The 20,890-nt window shown below is 45.1% G+C and overlaps 2 protein-coding genes and 1 non-coding gene across 4 annotated transcripts in view; 2 read left to right on the top strand and 1 right to left on the bottom strand.

The window, feature by feature from the left end:
* EEF2 (eukaryotic translation elongation factor 2) overlaps positions 1–14,608 on the top strand; it is a 35,349-nt gene extending 20,741 nt beyond the window's left edge. Inside the window, exons 6-15 of one of the 2 annotated variants that reach the window (XM_068251542.1) lie at positions 716–821; positions 1,337–1,450; positions 1,567–1,705; positions 2,962–3,157; positions 5,536–5,794; positions 6,473–6,580; positions 8,784–9,137; positions 10,923–11,105; positions 12,380–12,512; positions 14,281–14,608. In XM_068251542.1, coding sequence (XP_068107643.1) covers positions 716–821; positions 1,337–1,450; positions 1,567–1,705; positions 2,962–3,157; positions 5,536–5,794; positions 6,473–6,580; positions 8,784–9,137; positions 10,923–11,105; positions 12,380–12,512; positions 14,281–14,474 — 1,786 coding nt within the window. In that variant the 3' untranslated portion in view covers positions 14,475–14,608. Of the gene's footprint in view, positions 1–715; positions 822–1,336; positions 1,451–1,566; positions 1,706–2,961; positions 3,158–5,535; positions 5,795–6,472; positions 6,581–8,783; positions 9,142–10,922; positions 11,106–12,379; positions 12,513–14,280 lie in introns of both variants that reach the window. The other variant, XM_068251549.1, reaches the window with a different exon arrangement.
* ST8SIA5 (ST8 alpha-N-acetyl-neuraminide alpha-2,8-sialyltransferase 5) overlaps positions 1–20,890 on the bottom strand; it is a 989,793-nt gene that overhangs the window by 241,757 nt on the left and 727,146 nt on the right. The window lies entirely within an intron of this gene.
* LOC137532819 (small nucleolar RNA SNORA62/SNORA6 family) lies at positions 5,877–6,033 on the top strand. Its single transcript, XR_011024011.1, has one exon. It is a non-coding gene; the product is annotated as a small nucleolar RNA SNORA62/SNORA6 family (small nucleolar RNA).

Genomic DNA, 20,890 nt, shown 5'->3' with positions numbered 1-20,890 from the left:
GGAGGTAACTTAAGGAATGAAGAGAAGTCTTACTGTGTGGAGGTAAGTTTTCTCTTGCCTTATTATCTCCAGCATGATCTTAGTGAATTAAGGCCAATCTCTGTTGATCAGAATCTGCAGTTGGCTGATGGTGTAATGGTTAAGGGCTCTGCCTCTGACACAGGAGACCAGGGTTCGAATCTCGGCTCTGCCTGTTCAGTAAGCCAGCACTAATTCAGTAGGAGACCTTTGGCAAGTCTCCCTTACACTGCTACTGCCAATAGAGCGCGCCCTAGTGGCTGCTGCTCTGCTCTGGTGCTTTGAGTCCGCCAGGAGAAATAAATGTTGTTTGTCTTGTCTTGCTCTGAAAAGTCAGAAATAACTTGCATTCAATCACTGAGGTTGTGGACTTGTCAGCATGCAGTGCAAAAACTGCATAGAATCTGTCCAACGCTGCCCCCTACTAGCCAAGCTAACAAGTGCTAGTCTACTCACACCAGTTCTGTAGAGTATAACATAATAGGGGGGGTACAAGCACCTCCCATTCTAAGCAGAGTACCTTATTTAACAATTAAAATGAACCAAAATGCCAGAACCGCTCTTGCAATGCCCTTGGGTGATGTGGCAGTGATGTAACTAAATCGCTGCAGAAATTGTAAAACCTTTATCTTTTCTGTGAATCTTGAGATCTTATTGCTCCTGAGTACATTTATATTAACATCCTTCACATTTGTAGGTATTTTGATCCAGCTTCTGGCAAGTTCAGCAAAGCCGCTACCTCCGCTGATGGCAAGAAGCTGCCCCGTACCTTCAGCCAGCTTATTCTGGATCCCATCTTTAAGGTAATTTACTGAAGGAACAGATTTAATTTTGTTATGGTAAAAATTGTACTGAGAACAGGATTGTGCCATTCTCTCAATATTGTGTATTGGATGGCAGCTATTAAACGGTAGCTAAACGGACATGTAATAAAGCTGTTTGGACAGACCCAAGCCTACATAGAACCAGGCAGTGTTCTTTTTTTTTTTTTTTTTTTTTTTTTTTTTTTTTACTGTAAGGGTTAAGAATTCATCGCTATAAATTACTCTTCAGCAGGGGTGAAGTGGGACTGTCATAACTCGCTAATTTGTTCTCTCTAATTTGTTAGTCAGTCAGAAAATTTGATTGCTATTGAATTGAAAAGTTACTTGACACATTATATGGTGTGTGGCCACCTTAAGGCTCTGACTCTGTTGAGAAAATATACAAATGGTAGCATTGTTTGAAATAAGTCCACATGCCAGGTGGTTGCAGCAGGAACAGTTACCTTGTGCTATATAGAACGGTCAGAAGGCTTATCGTATTTATCTCGCTTTAGGTATTCGACGCCATCATGAACTTCAAGAAAGACGACACCGCCAAACTGATTGAGAAATTGGACATCAAGCTGGACACTGAGGACCGAGACAAGGAAGGAAAGCAGCTTCTGAAGGTAAGAGCGCACTCTGAAGCAGCAGGCATGGAATGCTATTTGTTCTGTTAGACATTGTAACGCTTCATCTATGGCATTCTATCGATGGCTGTATAATTCTGGGTTGTCCTCCACAGGCTGTGATGAGACGTTGGTTGCCAGCCGGAGAAGCCTTGCTTCAGATGATCACCATCCACCTTCCATCCCCAGTTACTGCACAGAAATACCGCTGTGAGCTTCTGTACGAGGGACCCCCTGATGATGAGGCTGCCATGGGTGAGTTTTCAGAGTCCGTAGATTCAATTATACAGTCTTTGGACAAAATTGTTATGACATCTTGAAAGACGTCTTAAAGAGAACTCGAGGTGTGTTTAAAGAATGTTATCTGCATACAGAGGCTGGATCTGCCTATACAACCCAGCCTCTGTTGCTATCCCAAACCCCACTAAGGTCCCCCTGCACTCTGCAATCCCTCATAAATCACAGCTGTGCTGTGAGGCTGTGTTTACATCTGTAGTGTCAGTCTCAGCTGCTTCGCCGCCTCCTGCATAGCTCCGGTCCCTGCATCCCGTCCCTTCCCTCCAATCAGCAGGGAGGGAAGGGATACAGGCGGGGACTGGAGTTCTGCAGGAGGCGGGGAGAGCAGCAGACTGACACTATAGAGATACACAGCCAGCTCTGACAAGCTGTTTGTCAGCAGCACGGCTGTGATTTATGAGGGATTGCAGAGTGCAGGGGGACCTTAGGGGGGTTTGGGATAGCAACAGAGACTGGGCTGTATAGGCAGATCCAGCATCTGTATGCAGATAATAATCTTCAAACCCACCTCGGGTTCTCTTTAAAGCAAAAATAATCAATACAGTATTTCTGATGAAGAAGCAATGGTAATCCTAAAGCCTTATAAATGCGATCGCTCCTGCTCAAGATACCTTGAGCAGGTCTTGGCCAAAGGCCTACACAAACTATTAATGCGTCTGTCTACAGCAGCCCGTACAGAATTCTTTTTTTTTTTTTTTTTTTTTTTTATTGGTTCTGAGAAGACCATGACTAGTGTTTTTGTACCTGTATTTCCTTAATATCAAACATGCAGTGAAACCTTTTGCAGTGAAACCTTTTCTTTTGATTAACCTCAATAGTTACCATAGTCTTTGAAGATCGACCAAGAGGTTCTTGGTTTTTGATGTTTGTTCTGTTGTAGTGATGCAAGCGACTCCTGCATGCAGTTTTAATGCGTATTGTGTGCAATTGTTGGCAATTTCCACTGCACAAGTGTGGCACTGTAATCCACTTTAGATCAATTTCTTGGTAGTCTGGACTGATAGTCTGGGCATTGGGAATGTAGTTTATATTGGGCATTTAACTGATCAAATTGTGCGTGGCAATTTTAAATGTTGTAACCTGGCCGACTATAAGGAAAATGGTATAAAATCAAGATTATGCATGAAAGGGGAACTGGATTGGGCAGCATTTCTTAAATTTAACCATTTTAGGTAAGACAATACTTTATTTATTTTTTTTAATCACTCACACAGGTGTGAAGAGCTGTGACCCTAAAGGCCCCCTAATGATGTACATCTCCAAGATGGTGCCCACATCAGATAAGGGACGTTTCTACGCCTTCGGCCGTGTCTTCTCCGGTATTGTGTCTACCGGACAGAAGGTCCGCATCATGGGCCCCAACTACACACCAGGAAAGAAGGAAGATCTCTACCTGAAGCCTATTCAGAGGTAACACTCATCAGCTCAGTCTCATACCAGCTTCAAAGAAGGGTTTAAAGCACACAAATATCCTCAAACATGTATTGAGGTCCTGACACTGGCCGGTGCCTTGGTTTTGTCACTCTGCTCTGTTGCTCTGCTTATTGTCGCCACAATCACTGCTCTCCTGCTTGGCTGTACACAGCAGCGAATAGTGTTCGGGCATGTGCACTTCAGACATGCTTCTATGGGTCTCGTCTACCACTTTGTATGAGCAAGCCATACCTCCTGTATTGGTGTCCAAGGAAGAGCATGTGATGGGGAGTTGAAATGGGTGTAATGGATTAAAAGTGTGTGTGTAAACATAAATTGAGGAAGAAAAAGTAATAGTATACAGGTATACAAATAGAAAAGGTTACAAATACCATAACCCTGTTTAACAGAGGAACTTCAGCCTAAACAAGCATACTGTCATTAAGTTACATTAGTTATGTTAATTAAAATGGGTAATATATAATCTTATACCCACCCTGTTTTAAAAACAGGGAAATGTTTGTGATTTCATGGGGGCAGCCATCCTTTTTGGTTGAAAGGTGACAGGGTGCATTAGACACAGTTCCAACTGTCCTGTCCTGATCACCCTGCCCAGTTGCTAGGCAATGAGAACATTAGAAATCCCATCATGCTTTGCACAGTATCGGGAAAAATGCTGGAGCAGTTTTCTTTGATGGGGCGGAGTTTAGCTTCTGTGCAGCCAAAAATTAGGCTTGGATAAGAACAAAGTTCTGATGCTTAAGCACCAAGCCTTTTCAGTGCTGCTGAGTAGATTTTGAGTCTGGAGGTTCACTTTAACATAATGTAACGGAGAAGCCCATAACACAACTACATGAAATATCAGGCTGTATTGTCAGCTTTGTTACTGCATAGCCTTGGTGTGTGTGTAGTAGTAAACTGCAAATACTTTAACGGGAGAAAATTAAAACCGTAGAATTGAACATAAATGTTTATACCTTGTAGTATGCATATAAACATTAGGAATGCGATAAGTACAGAAGCAAATTGACATTTTTGAGAATAACCTGATCATTATTGTATATAAAATGAACATGTAAAGGAATATATGTAGATTGTTTCCATAGCTTCTATGTGGTGTCCTATGCGGGAGAATAGCATTAATCCCATGCACCCAGTCCCTGCAAGTAGTGACCACAGGGTGCATCCTGTCCCCGAACAAGGTTCTTGCTAGTCCAGTGCAAGACATGGAAGATAAAATCCCTAGCACTCTTATATGGAAATAGAGTCGGGTAGTAATTTTAAAGTTGCTTATGTTTTAACAGAAAAAAATTATTTTCCATGCTCGAGTGACTTTTCTTGGAGTTCTCAGTCATCTCATAAAATATTTTTTCTGCCACTGCTTAAAGTGAACCAGAGACGAAGCAGTCTCATGTCTTTTACCCTATATATCAATGGAAACATTAGAGAAACCACCTACCCTGCTCTGTTTCATTCTTCTCTGCTAAATCTGCCTGTTATCAGCCCTGATAAGAATCCCTGACTGAGCATTCAGTCTAGCTTTCACCGGAATGATTAAAGCGGAGTCAGTCTTCTGTTATGTCTTTTAAAGCCCACGTCTGCCCCCTTGTGGCTCTGCTTTGCTGCTTCACTGACGAATAGCAGCAAAGCAGAGCCACAAGGGGACAGACTTGGGCTTGAAAAGAGATTGCAGAAGACTGACTCAGCTATAATCATTCCGGGCAAAGCTAGACTGAATGCTCAGTCGGGGATTCTTATCAGAGCTGATAATGGGTAGATTTAGCAGAGAAGAATGAAACAGAGCAGGGTATGTGTTTTCTCTAATGTTCCCATTGAGAGAGAGATATAGAGAGAGAGAGAGAGATATGGTAAAATACATGAGGGTGCTTCGTCTCTGGTTCACTTTAAAGAGGAACTCCAGCCTAAACATACGGTCATTAAGTTACATTAGTTATGTTAATTAAAATAGATAGGTAATATAATCTCTTGCCCACACTGTTTTTAAAAGAACAGGCAAATGTTTGATTTCATGACAGCCATCTTTTTGGTTGAAAGAAGGTGACAGGGAGCATGAGACACAATTCCAACTGTCCTGTGTCCTGAGTGCCTCTCCCAGTTGATAGGCAATGTGAACAACATAGGAAATCCCATCATGCTCTGCACAGCATCAGGGGAAAAAAAGCCCGGGCTTTTTTTTCTTTGATGTTGGAGCTTAGCTAAAAATGATGCTTTGGTAAGAAAAACAAAGTTCTGATGCTGTGAAACTGTTAAAGAAACACCAAGCCTTTTCAGTTCTGCTGAGTAGATTTTGAGTCCGGAGGTTCACTTTAAGATGCAAGTGTCTCTCCTCACTGCTTTGTGTCTTGTCTCCACAGAACCATCCTGATGATGGGTCGTTACACTGAGCCCATTGAGGATGTCCCTTGCGGTAACATTGTCGGTCTGGTCGGTGTTGATCAGTTCTTGGTGAAGACCGGCACCATCACCACCTTCGAACACGCCCACAACATGCGTGTCATGAAGTTCAGCGTCAGCCCTGTCGTCCGTGTGGCTGTTGAAGCCAAAAACCCAGCTGACCTTCCCAAACTGGTAGAAGGACTTAAACGTCTGGCCAAGTCTGATCCTATGGTGCAGGTGAGCAAATGAGTACAAGAGCCTGTAGGGTCCACAAATCCTGGACTCTGTAAATGTCACCTGGGGGGGAGGGGGGGTTAATCCAGCACGCTGTTAAAGCTCTGAGATTAGGCTGTGTCTTCAGCCAATGTACTCTAGAGTGTCGGAAGCGTGCAACAGTAACATGACAAGTTTTTCGCTAACGCCGTTAGAGTTCATAGCTCTATGATCGGAGTTTGATAGTATGCTTTGTCACACTACATGCCAATATTGTTTATAAAAAAATTGTACAGATAAGTTAATTGACTTCCTCACCACCATGATGGAGGGCCAGTGTGCGCCAAAACACTAGCGTAATGGCAAACACTGTGCTTGTAAAAGTTTTTTTTTTTTTTTTTTTTTTTCAGAGCGATTCTAGGCGTGTGCCTAGCGATTTTTGGATTTTTTTTTCAATGTAGCGTTTTATTACAGAAGCTGTTCATTTCCAGCTCTACTATGACAAACGCTTGCAAAATAGCCCAGACATATGCCTATGGTAGGGATTAGATTGTGAGCTCCTCTGAGGACAGTCTGTGACATGACTATGTACTCTGTAATGTGCTGCAGAAGATGTCCATGCTATATAGATAATCCACATTCAGTGCAATCCTCGGTAAGAGGTTTGGATTTGTTTGACCCTTTTCCTGTTCTCTTCCATAGTGCATCATTGAAGAGTCAGGAGAGCACATCATTGCTGGAGCTGGAGAGCTGCATCTTGAGATCTGCCTGAAAGATCTGGAGGAGGACCACGCCTGCATTCCCATCAAGGTACGAGGCCTGCAGTTTCCCTGCCACAGCCACGCAGCTGTTAAAACATGCTACATTATCAGAACAGTAAAGTCTGCAGAACGCTCCAGGTGCTTGCTGCTGTCATCGTATTGCCAATATTTCCTCTGCTATGACCTGCCCAGTGGTTGCCCTGATGCAAGCTGGGGTTTACTGTTTGCAGCAGGGTTTTTTCTTTACCCCAGACCTGGGTCGGGAATTCCATTAGGGAGGTTAACGTGTACCCAAGGTGACTAGTAAATGCGTATGTACAGTGCAATAACCAGGCTGATGCATGTACAGTGCAAAACAGATTAACCAGGTGGCTGCTTTTATTTTTGTACGAGAGTTAATTTTTCAGGCATGCAAGTGACCACTTCTGTCTTTTTGGGAACATGGTAATAACTGAGCCAATTACAGCTGTAAGTTTTTGTTTTTCTGTTTTTTTTTTTTTTTTTTTTTTCCCTGGCCGGATACTACAGAAGCTGGGGGGAGAGAAAAAGTCAAGTAGTTCATGTATTTTAGCTCTGGGACACTTATTAGACTGCCATTGAGCAGAGACAATTAAAGCATTGTCTACTTTGTAAAGGTTTCAACTTAATATAACCTAAAGCCGGGAGTATCTAAAGCGATTTTTAGGAGTAGGCCACTTTAATTATCAGTCTTTCATCTCTGGTTCACTTTAAACAGTACCAGTTGCCCAGTGGTCCAGCTGGGTTATATTGCATCAGTAATTTCTGAAACTAATGCAGCTGATCCAGTGATAACTTCTGTCCGAGCACCTGATCTGCATGCTTGTTCAGGGACTATGGCTAAAAGTGTTAGACACAGGATCGGGACAACCAGGTAATATGCATTGTCTAAATGGAATTGAATGTCAGCCCTCTTGCTTTCCTTCGATAAGAATCCTGATGATAGAAAAGATGGCAATAATATACCTGACACCAAAAGTGTGGCAAATATCCCAGAATGGGTCTTGTGAAATGGCTGGTGTTGCAGATAGGTGCTACCAGTCTAGCTAAAGTGGTGAACCATGTCCAGCTTACAAGATTTCTGGAGGGTTACGGCTCTCTCCACAGTACATCAACATCCTGGACTATAAACTGCTGTAGTTTATGGTCCCTTCACGAGTCCTGTTAAAGCAGATCCGGGATGAAAAACTATAACACGTAACTTGTCTGTCTATCTTATCTAAAGTTTAGATTAGTTTACACAGCATATCTAGCTGCAAACCACTTCAACAGTATGATTTTCATTCCTGTGATACAATGATAGCAGCCATGTTCTGTTATGCTGAGATGCTATCAGCTTGCCTGTGTGTAATGTGACAACTTCAGTCCCCTCTCCTCCCTCCTCTACTCTGTCTCTGAAATCTCTGGCTAGTAACCTCCTCCTGCCCAGACTGAGCTCCCATAAGCCCTTGCTACAGTGCCAAGGCACACAAGAAGCTGTGGGCGGGGCTTGTTTAGTTTATAGGGAGTATTAAAACAAAACATTTGGCTTGAGGAATGCCCTATAAACAATATGTAAGGAACACAAATATGCAATGAGTAAAAGTTTATCTCAGATCCACTTCAAGGTCTTTCTGACAAAATGCAAACAAGTCTTTAACCAGCCGGGCGGTATGGACGAGCTCAGCTCGTCCATCACTGCCGGAGGCTGCCGCTCAGGCCCTGCTGGGCCGATTTTCATCAAATAAAGAGCAGCACACGCAGCCGGCACTTTGCCAGCCGCGTGTGCTGCCCGATCGCCGCCGCTCTGCGGCGATCTGCCGCGAGCAGCGGCGAAAGAGGGTCCCCAGCCGCCTGAGCCCAGCGTAGCTGGAACAAAATTCCGACCAGCGCTAAGGGCTGGATCGGAGGCGGCTGACGTCAGGACGTCGGCTGACGTCCATGACGTCACTCCGCTCGTCGCTATGGCGACGATGTAAGCAAAACAAGGAAGGCTGCTCATTGCGGCCTTCCTTGTTTGTTCTGGGCGCCGGAGGCGATCGGAAGAACGCCTCGAGAGCCCTCTAGTGGGCTTTCATGCAGCCAACTTTCAGTTGGCTGCATGAAATAGTTTTTTTTTTTTTTTTTAAAAACCCTCCCGCAGCCGCCCTGGCGATCTTAATAGAACGCCAGGGTGGTTAAGTCTGCCACAATTTTTTAGGCTTCGTATGTCCATTACATTTATGTCATAACGAATTCCTGTCTTTTCTTTCCAGAAATCTGATCCAGTTGTGTCATACCGTGAGACAGTGAGTGAAGAATCCACCATACTCTGCCTGTCCAAATCACCCAACAAGCACAACCGACTTTACATGAAGGCTCGGCCGTTCCCCGATGGCCTGGCTGAAGACATTGACAAAGGTGACGTCAGCTCCAGACAAGAGCTGAAGACACGTGCCCGATACCTGGCAGAGAAGTACGAATGGGATGTGACTGAGGCCAGGAAAATCTGGTGCTTTGGACCCGACGGAACTGGACCCAACATCCTTGTGGATGTCACCAAAGGTGTCCAGTACCTCAATGAGATCAAGGACAGCGTTGTTGCTGGCTTCCAGTGGGCCACCAAAGAGGCAAGTCCCGTAGAGTTGTTTGCCATAGGAATCAACAGGGCCACTTCCATTGTTAGAGCCCATATAAAATGGGTGAATTGTGGAGAGTACTTGACTAGTATTAAGCGCCAGGCCTGCTAGGGTTAAGATGGGCTTTTGGACACGGTGGTGCCAACAATAATTTGTATCAGACCTAGTCTTAAACCAGTATCCTGGGTTATAACAAGTATTTACATAACATACAGATCTACATTAAGCATTGGTCATGTTAAGTACATAAAGTTTAATTCCATGCTTTACATCTTCAGTATCCTGCGCCTCTCCAAGCCTTGTAAAGCCTCCTGCACACCACATGCGATTCAGATTTAAAAAAAAAATCTGAATAAAAATCTGATCACATAAAAAAAAATCGCATGTAGTGTGCAAGAGGCCTAAGGTGGTTAGGGCTTTCACACCAGAGCCGGTTTTCTGCGGTGTAACGCAAAGTCAAAACTTTGCGTTAACCAAGGTAAAATGAAAGTCCATAGAATTTCATTTCAACACCCGACGCTGCGTTTTGGTGCATCGCGGTTAGATGCACCCGGGAGCTTTTATTCGTCAGGCGCCAGCGGTTTCCTGTGAGTGAGTTAATGGCTACCGACGCTGACTGCGTCGCACTGCAACATCCCTACGACGCGCCGCAGGCTATTCAATGCGTGCAGGAGAACGGCTCCTGCATGCGTTTAGATGTGAAAAAAGCCCTTATAGCTTTCCTCAGGATAAACTGGGATATGTAAGGGTGTATCTTAATGTTGTGCTAGTTCCATAATTTCTGGTTAAACCCGATGGGCGAATGTGTTAACACATTGCACTATGTATGTGTTCCCTTTCTGAGCTATTTGAGCCTACATTTATACACGTTTATTTGTATACAAGGTTCCCATGTGTCTCCAACATCCACGTAAGGAAGACGCGTGCTTCCCAGCTGCGAGATGTACTTGTCCTTGAATTGGAGCCAACAGGGATTATATGAGCTACATGATATACTCTGAGATTACTAAAGGTCTCTTGAACTCAACATTTTGGAAGAACGTTTCAAACAGCTTGATATAGAGATTTCAGACACCATAGCAGTCAGGTTTCTTAGTTTTTTTTTGTTTTTTTTGACACTGAAGTCAGTTTCATTCAGTTAAATTTCCTAGGAGTTGGTTTATTCAAATTAGCAATTTTGGCCTTTAAGAAATCCAATTTGCAGCTTTGCCCTAGCACCCTTTATTTCGTCCCTGCCACAGAGTGGCGTGAAGGGGAACATGTAATACAATTTTTCCCATCCGACTGGATAATCTGACACGAGTTGCAATATGTATAACCTGTCCAAACTGCTACCAATTAAAAACTGAATTGATCATGTGATAACTTTGGAAAATCAATCCGGGTAGCGAACAGAAGCACATCGGACATGATGGGAGATAATCATAAGATTCCGGTAGATCGGACAGGAAATTGCAGCATGTGTATCCAGCATTGTATTAAATCTTGAGAGCAACCAGCACCACCTTGTGCTAAGCTGGAGATAAATAAACTCTGCTTGTGAAGGATTTTGACAATATGTGGGTTCAAAACCACCTATTTTGTAAGCGGTTTTTGGAGGAAGTGCTCTTCCCAACATGATTGGCTAGAGTCTGGAAAGGACCGCAATTTTTTTGCCTTGTTTTGTGACTAATTGTGCTGTGTAATGTTTCATCACATGACTGCAATAAATGCTGTGCTTTGTGGCATTGCTTGCAGTGTCCTGCTTTACCCTAACATCTCGCTGTTTGTCTGCAGGGAGTCTTGTGTGAAGAGAACTTGAGAGCCGCCAGGTTTGACATTCACGATGTCACCCTGCACGCTGACGCCATTCACCGCGGAGGTGGACAGATTATCCCCACCGCCAGAAGAGTGCTGTATGCCGCCGCTCTCACAGCCGCGCCCCGCCTCATGGAGCCCATCTACTTGGTGGAGATCCAGGTAAGAGTCCGGTCTCTTCTCCACATGGCTTCTGATGTAGCAAAAATTTACATAGAACAGGGTTGTAATCAGCATTCAAATAAAATATCGTTGAAGTATTGGTTGTGAAAATTGCATTAGCAAAAATATCAGCCGCTCTGATCCTCTTATTTTCTGGATTCAGCAGCCCCCACTTAATCTAAGTTCACTTTTTTTTTTTTTTTTTAAAATACTCTGCAATAGACTTGTTCCTCCCTGTATTGCATACGTATGCACTTAGCCTTGTCCATCACCAGAATACTTTCAGCTTCTAGTAAGACCTGGGCTACTTTCATTTTACTATTTTCCCTCACTTGTCTTAAATATGAATCATACAGGAATTCACCTGATCAACCATGATTCCCACACTGCTGGGGAAAAGCAGAACATTTTTTTTCACACAGAGACTGAAGCGGGAAAAAAAATTATGATAAATTGGTTGTGTAGTACGGATAATTAATAGAATAGTAGCAAAGAAAATATCATATTATAGTGGGTTTTTTAATTTTTTTATTATAACCTTGCATCATTCTCAAATAATTGCAGTTTACACACTACTCTGCATTCTAAATGGTTTTACAGAGCAGGCCAGTTAACTATTGACCTGTCCTCTGGAGAGAAAGAAAATACAATGACTGACAGTTGAGATAACAAGCTTCAGAACACAGCTCTCTGCGACTTTGGAACTCAATGGCTCTTTTGCATAATGGAGTTTCTTAACTTTCTGTACTGGAAACTATATTAGATGTATGTCTCCGCTCCTAATGTTTTGTTTCTTAGCCGTACTACACATACAAATCAAATCCTTTTTTATTTTATTTTTTCTCTTCATTGTCTTTTTAGTAAATGTATACAGTAGCTCAACAATGTTATGACATCTTGAAAAAAGACCAATCCTAAGGGGAAAAAAATCATAGTGCAATATTTCTGACAGGGTAAGGCAAATGGGAGTGAAAATGTTCCATATGTTATACTGGGAATACACGGCTCGATTCTGAGCCATTTAGATGGCTTGATAAATTCCAGCACATCCGATCTCCCGCCTGATCGTTTTGCCGCTCGATTCCGCATTGAGGACAGTGTAAAAAGATAAACGGGCTGAAGATAAGACTATCTCCTGCGGAATCTGGCGGCAAAATCGAACCGTGTATGCCCAGCATTAGTCGTACTGTTAAATTAACTGGCTTTACTTTAGTGACCATACTTTACTGCTCCCTTACTCAATGCAATCTCCCAATCTGCTCTTTCCTCCTCAGTGTCCGGAGCAGGTGGTCGGTGGAATCTATGGCGTGCTGAACAGGAAGCGTGGACACGTGTTTGAAGAATCTCAAGTGGCCGGAACACCCATGTTTGTTGTGAAGGCTTACCTTCCCGTCAACGAATCCTTCGGTAAGTTCAAGCTGTCTGCCTCCGTTGCGTGTTCTGTTACCTGAGAAATTGGGCAATATCCAGCTTGCTCATTCTGTAGTTTATAAAGGGGTACCATAGCGAGGATTCATGAGTAGCGAGGATTCATAATGGTAGCGTCAGATGTTGGGGATCCAGCACAATGTTCACCCACCATGTGATCTGTCAAGATGGACAGTTTTGTATGAGACTTCATCCAGAATGGGAGGGATTATATAGCTGAGAACTTTATTTTTATTTTTTTTAAAGCCACGCTACATAAGCCAGAGGCTACCGTTGAGACTGGCTTAAAATTTGACTATAAACCATGCGCCCTCCAAACAAAAGGCCCCTTACCTATGCTACCCTTAAAGGGAAGGTTCAGGGAGGGTGGGTAAAAAATAAAAATCAAATTCCACTTACCTGGGGCTTCCTCCAGCCCGTGGCAGGCAGGAGGTGCCCTCGCCGCCGCTCCGCAGGCTCCCGGTGGTCTCCGGTGGCGCGCCCGACCTGGCCAGGCCGGCTGCCAGGTCGGGCTCTTCTGCGCTCCAAGGCCCGGAACTTCTGCGTCCCACGCCGGCGCTCTGACGTCATCGGACGTCCTCCGTGCTCTACTGCGCATGCGCAGTAGAGCACGGAGGACGTCCGATGACGTCAGAGCGCCAGCGTGGGACGCAGAAGTTCCGGGCCTTGGAGCGCAGAAGAGCCCGACCTGGCAGCCGGCCTGGCCAGGTCGGGCGCGCCACCGGAGACCACCGGGAGCCTGCGGAGCGGCGGCGAGGGCACCTCCTGCCTGCCACGGGCTGGAGGAAGCCCCAGGTAAGTGGAATTTGATTTTTATTTTTTACCCACCCTCCCTGAACCTTCCCTTTAAAACAATGAGTGGTAATCCTTCTGAGCCCCACCTTCTAACATGATATCCTCTGTTCCATGCCTGATGGCTCTTCTTCCATCTTTGTCAATGTATTGGGGCAAACGACTGTGCTGACAGGATTTGTGTGGGGCGCAAGCCTTGTGCCAGTTGCTCAGGGCTGTGGGGCTTATCTTGATTGACTCTGGAAATGCATTGGTGAATCTAGCCTACTGTATAAGATGTTTCGTTTTTACTTTTTTTTTCTCTCGCTCTCCCATTGATTTAGCTGTTTACACAATTAGAATTAGGGGAGTTTCTTAAAGTGGTTATAAACCCCCAAAATAAAAACTTTGAAGTATTGCGTGTGTAAAAACCTTTTTTTGCTTTCACTGTAGAGAGCAGGAAAAGCTTGCATATTGCTGTTCAATCTGCAAATGTAGTAATCGCAGGCCAGAAAACTCGCTGTCTTGATTCTGCTCCCTCCCTCTGGTGGATAGACGCCTCGCCCTGGCAACTAAGTCGTAGCAGAAAAGGAGAGGAGCAGAGTGAAGAACAAGGCAGAGATTCTTGCAGATAATAATTACATTTGCCAATTAGCCAGATATAAGCAACTCTGTACTGCTCTCTGCTGGGAAAATGAAAGCATTTCCAAGCATTCCCAGTGTGTAGAAACGTCCAATAGTTTTTATGTAATTAGAGTAGTTACTGAACTTTAAGTGTTTGTGAGTAGAATGCCATGTTAACTGTACACTGCTGCCATGGTTTGTAGCCAGTTCACTCAATTTCACACGTTTTTTCACAAGCTGGCAAAACCGCTTACTGGAATCTGGTTACATAATATCTTGGGTGGCGGGTATTTGCTACATGAGTGTTTAAGTGGTCTAACCACATGACTGACATATCCCTCTCCTCTGACAGGCTTCACAGCAGATCTCAGGTCCAACACAGGAGGCCAGGCCTTCCCCCAGTGTGTGTTTGATCACTGGCAGATCCTGCCTGGAGACCCCTTCGACAGCACCACCCGCCCAAGTCAAGTCGTGATTGAAACCAGAAAACGCAAAGGCCTGAAGGAAGGAGTGCCAGCCCTGGACAACTTCTTAGATAAATTGTAAAATTTGTAACTGGGTCTTCATCGTCATTACTGCAAGATCACCACACCTGCTGATCCGACACCATGCACACTGTCTGCCCAGGATAACAAGACGGAAAAAAAACAATAAAAGTGAATAAAATGCTGTAAAAATGATGTAAACGTGTTCAGTGCAATTTTTCCAGCCAAGAGTACTTTTGTTCTGCAAAGAGTGCATCAGCTGGTGTTTTTAAAAGGAGCAGAAGGAGCTTGTGGTTTTCTGTAGTCCTCTGAGTAGTGGTTTGGGCTGTGGTTGTCAGATTCCCAGACTCTCGTATTGCTTCACACAGGAATGCTGCACTGCTGTCTTATCTGCCTGGGAATACCTTCAATCACAATATGGGACTACTCCATAGAGGGATCTGATTAGCATTAGTATGCTTGTACTGTGCTTGAAGGACCACTATCACAAACCTGCTACAGAGTGAAATTCTCTATAAAAATAAAGTTATCCTTACAACATCATTTAGAATAAGTTTTATAAGTCTGACAGGTTTTAGACTAGCACAAACAAACCGAATAGGCGTACAGGTAATAATCACAAACTGTCCCAAAGGAGGACCTGACCTATATGTACAGGTTAGTGACATGAGTCACTGGTCAATCAGCTGGATTGTAAAACCGTGATCAATAGGTCTCAAACAAAACAAACACAGAACACTTATATCACGCTTTTCTCCTGGTTGACTCAAACTCAGAGCTGCAGCCACTAGGACGTGCTCTATAGGCAGTAGCCGTGTTAGGGAGTCTTGCCCAAGGTCTCCTACTGAATAGGTGCTGGCTTACTGAACAGGCAGAGCCGAGATTTGAACCCAGGTCTCCTGTGTCAGAGGCAGAGCCCTTAACCATTACACTATCCAGCCCCACCAATCAAAATGCATATATATATATATCAATGTAGAGCGGGCCTAACACTGTCTTAGCAGTAGGTCTCACATTAAGTGTCTATACATATGCAGAAATAAAATTTAAAAATACACTGCTTTAGGATGAGAGGTCTTTGCTGATACCCCCCCTGGTTACTGGCGGTCAGTCAGGAAATACTGGGGTGTAGCTAGTCACACTGCAGCAAAGTGCTTTAAAGGGAACCAGAGAGGAACGGGGGGTGAAAAAAGGAAGATTTCATACATACCTGGGGCTTCTTCCAGCCCCATAAGCCTGAATCGCTCCCACGCCACCATCCTCAGCTTCCTGGATCCGCCGGTACCGGGCCCGTCACTTCCGGCGGACGCGGCCAATTGTTCGCATCACAGGGGGTCCCTCCATACACGTACGCATGCGGCTGCGCAATAGGCAGCCACATGCGTATCTGTATGGAGAGAGCACCCTGTGATGCGGAGAATTGGCCGCGTCCGCCGGCCGACTCGCGGCAATGACGGGACCCGGTGGCGGCAGCGGAGGACGGCGGCGTGGGAGCGATCCGTGCGTATGGGGCTGGAGGAAGCCCCAGGTATGTATGTGCCATCCTCTCTGGTTCCCTTTAAGAGTGAAGCGAGAATAAATCTCACTTCAGACCTCATAGTTAGCAGGGGCATGTGTGCCCCTGCTAAAACGCCGCTATCCCGCGGCTTAACGGGGGTCCCTTCACCCCCAAATCCCCTCGGTGCAGTGGGGGGGGCGCTTCCTGGTTGGGGCAGGGCTAACCGCCGCAGCACTGCCCCACGCGCGACTGTCAGCGCGTATCTCTGCCTCTCCCCCGCCCCTCTGTCTTCCTTCACTGAGAGGGGCGGGGGAGAGGTGGCGATGCGCCGCTGATAGATGCGACTGGAGGCAGGGCTGCAGCCATTAGCCCTGCCTCCACGAACGACTTACTCTACGACCAAGGTTTGCGGGGGTGGGTTTGGGGGTGAAGGGACCCCCGTTAAGCCTCGGGATAGCGGTGTTTTAGCAGGGGCACACATGCCCCTGCTAACTATGAGCTCTGAAGCGAGATTTATTCTCGCTTTAGAGTCTCTTTAAAGTTAGTGCAAAAGGCAGTAGGAATCAAGTGTCTGTAGTGGAGGGTTAATACAAGACTCCCATTGCCCGCAAGAGAACTAGTTAGTTCCTACGTAGTAGTAAATAGCCATTGAAATGCCTTTACAGAAGGTATAACGCTGGGGTAGATGGGTGTTATATACAATAAATTAGTGCTGGTGTCATTTGAGCATACCCCACCACAAAACCCACAGCAATCTAGCCCACAACAGAGCTGGAGCTCTTATATACAGATAGCAAATGGCTGTATCAGGCTCACCTGTGTATCACCGCCCATCTCGGTATTTGCCACATCCATATTACCAAGCGGTAGTAATACCTTCAAGCATTTCTCCCTGTTAGAATTGGACGTCAGGGTATCGGTATAGGACCCAAACAAACACCTCTCACCTCTGTATCATAGTGGAGGAAGTGACATCAGCGGGAAGCCCCGCCTCAGACGTCACTAATTGGTCCACCAGGGGCAGAGCTTGTAAGCTCGTAGCACTGCACTGGGTGTCTGGAGTGGCCGGAGGTTCCCTTCAAGCTCCTGATTGGTCAAAAAAACGCTCTGCCGTTTGTTAACAAAGCTAGATGGCAGAGCGGACAGGCGCGAATACCCACATTACTGGCAGGCACATATATACATATCAATCTAGCAGGGAGGGCAATCTGGTCCAGTACTGCATGAGAAATGCAGCTCCATACATATGTTTTAGAACAGGAATCACATGCATACCTGCAGGCAATCAAGGATTTATCCCACTCTTATAAGACTGCTCAATCAAATTTCATATAAAGTGTCCCATAACCATAGCTGTAAACTCTGCATTTAGTCACATGTAAGGCCATAAGGAAACCTGTTTGATCATAGAGCTATGGATAGCGGGTTCAGAGCTATATGTGTCAAATCGGGAAGAGGGGTGATTGGGAAATAGAGTATAGGTGGCCCTGGATCGATGTGGCGGTGGGCACGCAGGTGATACATTTATTTCATAAAGACACACAGACCTAGCAGATCAAGGGCAACAGTCAGACATTTGACAGGGATGTATGCCTATCTCCGCACCTGTACACATATATACATGTGAGGGTCAGGAGGCCTTAAAGGAAACAGGCCAGGGCAAAAATCTTCATTTAAACCACTTGGGGCCAGGGTCTCCAATCTGAAGATCCAACCTGCCTCCAATTGGTGAAATTTCTTGTCCATTACCACATTGAAAATTTGGGGGATTCAAAAATGGTCTAAGGGTCTGTCGGGATGTACACTGTTCATGTGTCGTGCCACAGAAGTATCTGTTTTGTTCTTTGTCCTCAATATGCTCCAAAACCCATTGTTTTCACGGTCTGGTTGGTTAATCCTACATACATACAATTGCACTTGCAGGCGTATACAAGACCTGGGGTATTACAATTGATAAACGAGAGAACAGAGAAGGTTCTCCCATTTTTGCTTGATGTAAAGGTGGTTGTTTTTGGCATATAGGGACACACCTTACAGTGGCCACACTTGTAAGATCCATTTGGTTTGGGGGGTAACCATGTTGGCCGTGTTTGGGTCTGTTCACAGAAGGTGCGGTGAACCAGCATATCACTCAGATATTTTTGTGCGTCTATATTGACTGCTGGCCTAGTAGGTAAGTATTTGGTTATTTCTTGATGTAAGATAGGCCAATAAGATATTAAAAATCTTATGGGACTGCTTAGAGAAGGAACCAATGAGTCTGGGGGTATTTCTGGTCAGCATTGGTCATTGTTTCCTGACCAATGTATCTGGACGTGAAGTGGATATAGCTCTCTCATATGCCTTTTCCCCAACATGTCTGGGGAAACCTCTCTGCGCAAACCTGTTGCGCAAGAGATTGCATTCCTCCTCAAAGGTATCTTCAGTAGAGCAGTTCCTGTGAGCCTGCAGGAACTGTCCTGTTGGTATGCCAGCTTTCAAAGATTTTGGATGGGCACTACTCCAATGTAACAAAGCATTTATAGCAGTCTGTTTACCATATATTTGTTTGGAGGGCACCATCCTCCTCTTTACTGATCCGCAGGTCAAAGATAGTCTTCTGGACCTCAAACATAAAATGCATATCAATTTTGGTCCGTATTGCGGACCTCCACGAATCCCGCAAAAAGATCCCTGGGGCCGTCCCAAAGTATAAGCACATCGTCTATAAAACTGCCCCGGAAGATCACATGCGACGTGAAAAAGGAGAGGTCCTCGTTGAAGACCAGTGTGTCCTCCCACCAGCCCAGGAAAAGATTGGCGTAAGATGGCACACACGCCGTGCCCATCGCACTTTCCCTGAGCTGGTGGTAGCACTGGCCCCCAAACAAACTCGTTGTGGCATAATATGAAATCAAGGGCCTCCAAGATGTTGATATTCTCTGAAAGGTGTGTGAGCCCCTTGCTGCCAAAAATACTTGACCGCCTGGATGCCCAGATCATGTCTGATGTTACTGTACAACGATTCAACATCGAGGCTTGCAAGGAGAACATCTTGAGGAATTACAATATCCTGTAACCTGCCTAGCACATCCTTTGTATCCCTGATATACAAGGGAAGTGACTCTACTACAAACAGCCTCAGAAAAGTATCCACACATTGACTGTGTCTGGAACTGAAACTATCTGTCTTCCTGGTGGATCTATTCATCTTGTGGCTCTTAGGTAGTGCATAGAACACTGATAAAATAGAGCGTTTACTAGATTTTAGGAACATATCAAAATCTGCTTTATCTAAAGCACCTTTCTTGAACCCTGACCGCAGTAGATTTTCTAACTCCTTTTTGTGCTGCTGTATGGGATTAGATTTTAATCTTTTGTACTGTGGTGTCCAATATATCCATGCACATTTTCACATACCCATCTTTTTTCATAACCACATTTCCCCCTTTATCAGCGGGTTTAATTATCTCAGTGTTGTTACTTAACCCTCCTGGCGGTCTAATAAATTCTGCCGGGAGGCAGCGCAGCAGTCTTTTTTTTTTTTTTAAATCGTGTAGTGAGCCCAATGGGATTTCCTGGAGGGCTCCCCGTCAGCGACGTCGTGACGTGATTGGGAGTCCCGATCCACCCCTCAGCGCTGCCTGGCACTTATTGGCCAGGCAGCGCACTGGGTCTGGGGGGTGTCGCAACGGATAACGGCAATCGAGCGCGGGGCGGTGGCGATCGGTGTGCTCACGCAGCTAGCAAAAATTAAGCAAATCGGCCCAGCAGGGCCTGAGAAAACCTCCTTCCGCCAGGAAGGTTAAAGAATCCAGTGCCTGACTTTCTGCAGGCGTCAAGTTATCATTGTCAGTGTCTACATTGGTAAACCTGTTTTTCCAATGCTCTAAGATCTCTTACTACCATGTTGACAAATGTTTGTACATAAGTGTATTGTGCTATGGAGGGACAGTATGTGCTCTGATTCTTAAAGCGGTATCGTCACCATAAAAATCAAATTTCAACAGCAACTGGTCTGAGTGTATTAAAGAGTCTGAAGCGAGAATGAATCTCGCTTCAGACCTCATAGATAGCAGGGGCATGCGAGCCCCTGCTAAACCGCCGCTAAACGGGGGTCCCTTCACCCCCAAATCCCCCTCCGTGCAGCGCATCCCCTCTTCCGCATAGAGGCAGGGCTAACTGCCGCAGCCCTGCCTCACACGTGTCTGTCAGCGCGTATCTCCGCCTCTCCCCGCCCCTCTCAGTCTTCCTTCACTGAGAGGGGCGGGGGAGAGGCGGAGATGCGCTGCTGATAGACGGCGCTTAGAGGCAGGGCTGCAGCCGTTAGCCCTGCCTCGAGCAACAAAATCTACGACCAAGTTGGTCGTTGATTTTGCAGGGGTGGGTTTGGGGGTGAAGGGACCCCCATTTAGCCGCGGGATAGCTGCGGTTTAGCAGGGGCACACATGCCCCTGCTGAATATAAGCACTGAAGCGAGATTTATTCTCGCTTCAGTGTCTCTTTAAGTGATAAAGATGCTAATCCTGCATTCAAAACTTTTTCTGCTGTTATGATTTGGAGTCATCACGTACTTAACCACTTCACAACTGAGGGGTTTTACCCCTTGAACACCAGAGCAATTTTCACCTTTCAGCGCTCCTTCCATTCATTCGTCTAACTTTATTATTACTTATCGCAATGAAATGAACGATATCTTGTTTTTTTCGCCACCAATTAGACTTTCTTTAGGTGGGACATTATGCCAAGAATTATTTTATTCTAAATGTGTTTTAATGGGAAAATGTGGGAAATATTATTTTTCCGTTTTCGGCCATTATAGTTTTTACATAATGCATGCTACTGTAATTAAAACCCATGAAATGTATTTGCCCATTTGTCCCGGTTATAAAACCGTTTAAATTATGTCCCTATCACAATGTTTGGCGCCAATATTTTATTTTGAAATAAAGGTGCATTTTATTCAGTTTTGCGTCCATCCCTAATTACAAGCCCATAGT

The sequence above is a fragment of the Hyperolius riggenbachi genome, chromosome 1 (assembly GCF_040937935.1).
Source record: "Hyperolius riggenbachi isolate aHypRig1 chromosome 1, aHypRig1.pri, whole genome shotgun sequence".
Taxonomy (NCBI): Eukaryota; Metazoa; Chordata; class Amphibia; order Anura; family Hyperoliidae; genus Hyperolius; species Hyperolius riggenbachi.
Note: the sequence above shows the minus strand (reverse complement) of the source record. Positions and strands in the feature narration are given on the sequence as shown.